At 38.7% G+C, this 3,075-nt stretch overlaps 1 protein-coding gene across 1 annotated transcript; it reads left to right on the top strand.

Annotated features, from left to right (window-relative positions):
* Window positions 1–213: 213 nt before the first annotated feature.
* On the top strand, window positions 214–1,729 carry LOC131244226 (ABC transporter B family member 4-like). Its single transcript, XM_058243869.1, has 3 exons — window positions 214–395; window positions 540–702; window positions 1,403–1,729. The coding sequence occupies exons 1-3, from the start codon at window positions 214–216 to the stop codon at window positions 1,727–1,729; spliced, it is 672 nt and encodes a 223-aa protein (XP_058099852.1).
* The last annotated feature ends 1,346 nt before the right edge of the window (window positions 1,730–3,075 follow it).

Genomic DNA, 3,075 nt, shown 5'->3' with positions numbered 1-3,075 from the left:
GGCTAGTCTGTCATAATTAGTGAGGTGGGGCAAGCCCCAACTTCATTTCCACTTTCTTCTATTGAAATATCGCAATTCAATTCAATTGTGCATCCGAACTTTGGCTGAAGTCATTGTCTTTTGTGTTGCGAAAGCATGATCGACATGGTTCCTCGAGTCGCATCATTCACTGGGGTGAAGCAAGCTATATATAAATACAACGAGTTGCTAAAGATGGCTTATAGTTCTGGCATTCAAGAGGGGTTGGCTTTTGGTTTAGGTGTTGGTTTGGCTCTATTTATTGTATTTTGCAGTGATGGTTTGGCCGTGTGGTTTGGTTGGAAGATGATATTGCAAAAAGGATATAGGGATGGCCACGTGATGAACATAATGTTTTCAGTCTTGACAGGCTCCATGTCAGTTTCGAACTCCACTTTTTTGACTTCTTCTTTTTAAAGAAAAAAGTTAAGTCCTTAATCAAATTTTGGTTACTCTAAACAATCATGTTCAGTTGTCCAATTCAAACGTGATCAAACATGGAGCCTATAGTGACTGCTCAGATGGATAAGAGGGAAAATTGGGCTTGTTAGCCAGGAACCGGTGCTGTTTACTTCTAGCATTAGAGATAACATTGCCTATAGTAAGGATGATGCAACCATTGAAGAGATCAGAGCTGCAGCTGAGATTCCCAATGCTGCAAAGTTTATAGACAAAATGCCTCAGGTTAATAGTATTTTAGCTCTTCTTGTGATTGAAACCATTTCTTAAAGTCTATGTTTGGATGTAGAATTGAATTGGATTTTGATAATCAAGTTGTGACAAAGTGAGATTCCCAAACTTGGGTTAGTCAAACTTCAAATAAGAGGTGAAGCCAGTCCCAAATTGCAGTTGGCTTCATTTTAAGTTGGACTGGTGAAAATAAAATTGCGATAATATAGTGAAACAGCTAAAGTTTCTAATTGAAAGAATATTGTGAATGTTCATCTCCATTTAACCATAACTTACCCTGCATTTAGACACGAATGAACCAAATAATGAGAGTTAATTTTGGCCGCATTTGGTTACACCAAATGTCATGAAATATCATGATATTTGGTGTAATGTAACGCACCCTTCATCAAGAGGAAATGGAAAATTTTAATGATATTTTCCATCATTCATCATTCATTCGTCATGCAATTTAATCTAATAGTACATCCAAACACCTTCAGAACTATTGGAGCTACACCAATGTACAAAAAAAAAAAAAAAGTTTAGGGTACCTCGGTTCATTAAAGTAAGTTGCGCAATAGCCACAGCTTTGCATAGAAGCTAATGACAAAATTTGTACCTTGGTCGTGGTTTCTTATATACAAGTTGTAGTTGATTTAATGGGAGAGAATGGTTACTTACCTATTCTGTTATTGAAATACTGTATATTCAGGGTCTTGACACAATGGTTGGAGAACATGGAACTCAGCTGTCCGGGGGACAGAAGCAGAGAATTGTCATAGCCACAACAATTCTAAAAGACCCAAGAATACTTCTTTTGGACGAAGCCACGAGTGTGCTCGATGCAGAGTTCGAACAGGTCGTGCAGGAGGCACTAGATAGGATCATGATCAACCGAACCATCGCCATTGTCGCCCATCACCTGAGCACAGGGAGGAATGCTAATATGATTGTTATGATTCATCAAGGCTCAATTGTTGAGAAAGGCAAGAACCTCGCTAAGATCAATTTGATATGGCTCAAAGCATGTCATTTTTAGCTGTCATGTTTCAAGAACTACAAAATGACAAAACATCCAACTCTTTTCTAGTTTGCCCAGCTGAATTTTAAGTTTGCTCCATTCAATTTCCAGTTTACCCCGCTGAATTTCATGTTTGCCCCGCTCAATTTCCAGTTTACCCTGCTCAATTTTCAGTTTGCCCCCCTGATTTTCTAGTTTCCCCCACTGAATTTCATGTTTACCCCGCTGCATTTCATGTTTGCCCTGCTCAATTTCATGTTTGCCCCGCTCAATTTCTAGCTTGCCCCACTCAATTTTTAGTTTGCCCTGCTCAATTTCCAATTTGCCCCACTCAATTTCATGTTTGCCCTGCTCAATTTTCAGTTTGCCCAACTGATTTTCTAGTTTCCCCCGCTCAAATTCTAGTTTACCCCGCTCAATTTCATGTTTGCCCCTCTCAATTTCTAGTTTGCCCCACTCAATTTCAAGTTTGTTGTTCACTCCCCAAGTATAAGGTTGTGATGTAGTAATAAACTTAGTGAGACCGAGGTCGAATCCACAGGGACTGAAACCTATACGTAATCTGAAAGTAACCAGAAGTAGAACTAGACTAAGATAAAATCTAAATCGAATGATTTTGAGGAATAATGGTGAAATGCTAATATAAAACTTAAGGAATTCAGAGGTAGGAAACTAGGGATTCAAAGGATCTACTTGTAAAGATCAGGGAGATCTACGGTCGATTCATGAACTCAACTGGACTTCGAGTCCCATCTTCATCCAGTTGAAAGATATAACCTGAAAATCAATTTTGAACTTTATTTAATCTAGTTTTCAAGAGATCAGATGGGTGTAAATTAGAATGGATTCCATCATAAAACCATACCCATGAGACAAAGCAAACAACAGAATTAAACCAATTCACAGCCAATCTGAGTAATGTATGAATGTCAGGAAGAGTTCCGTCATTCCACCATGTCCAAGGGGCGATGGTGAAGAACAGGGCATTCTGGCTTCATAATCACAAGAAAGGAAAAGAAAATACTTAAGCCATCGCAGATCTACTGTAATGTAAGTCACAATAAACCATTAAAAATTAAAACATTCTTTCATCTAACTAGAATCAAATATAGTTCATCACATGTATCCAAGCCGTAGGATTAATCCCACCATGTCACAAGCTTCACCTCTTAGCCCTAGCTAAGAGGTTCAGCCCAACATGAATGGGCTGGATCCCTTAAACAAAAACAAAATAAAAAGAAAAAGAAAAGAAAAAAACACTCTACTATCTTTCTCTCTCTCATGTTCCAACTCAGATCCGATCCCACGTTCTCTCTCTCTTTCTTATAGGCAGGGAAGACGGTGGAGAGCTCTCACGCAGAAGA

Source organism: Magnolia sinica, chromosome 4, assembly GCF_029962835.1.
Source record: "Magnolia sinica isolate HGM2019 chromosome 4, MsV1, whole genome shotgun sequence".
NCBI lineage: Eukaryota > Viridiplantae > Streptophyta > Magnoliopsida > Magnoliales > Magnoliaceae > Magnolia > Magnolia sinica.
Note: the sequence above shows the minus strand (reverse complement) of the source record. Positions and strands in the feature narration are given on the sequence as shown.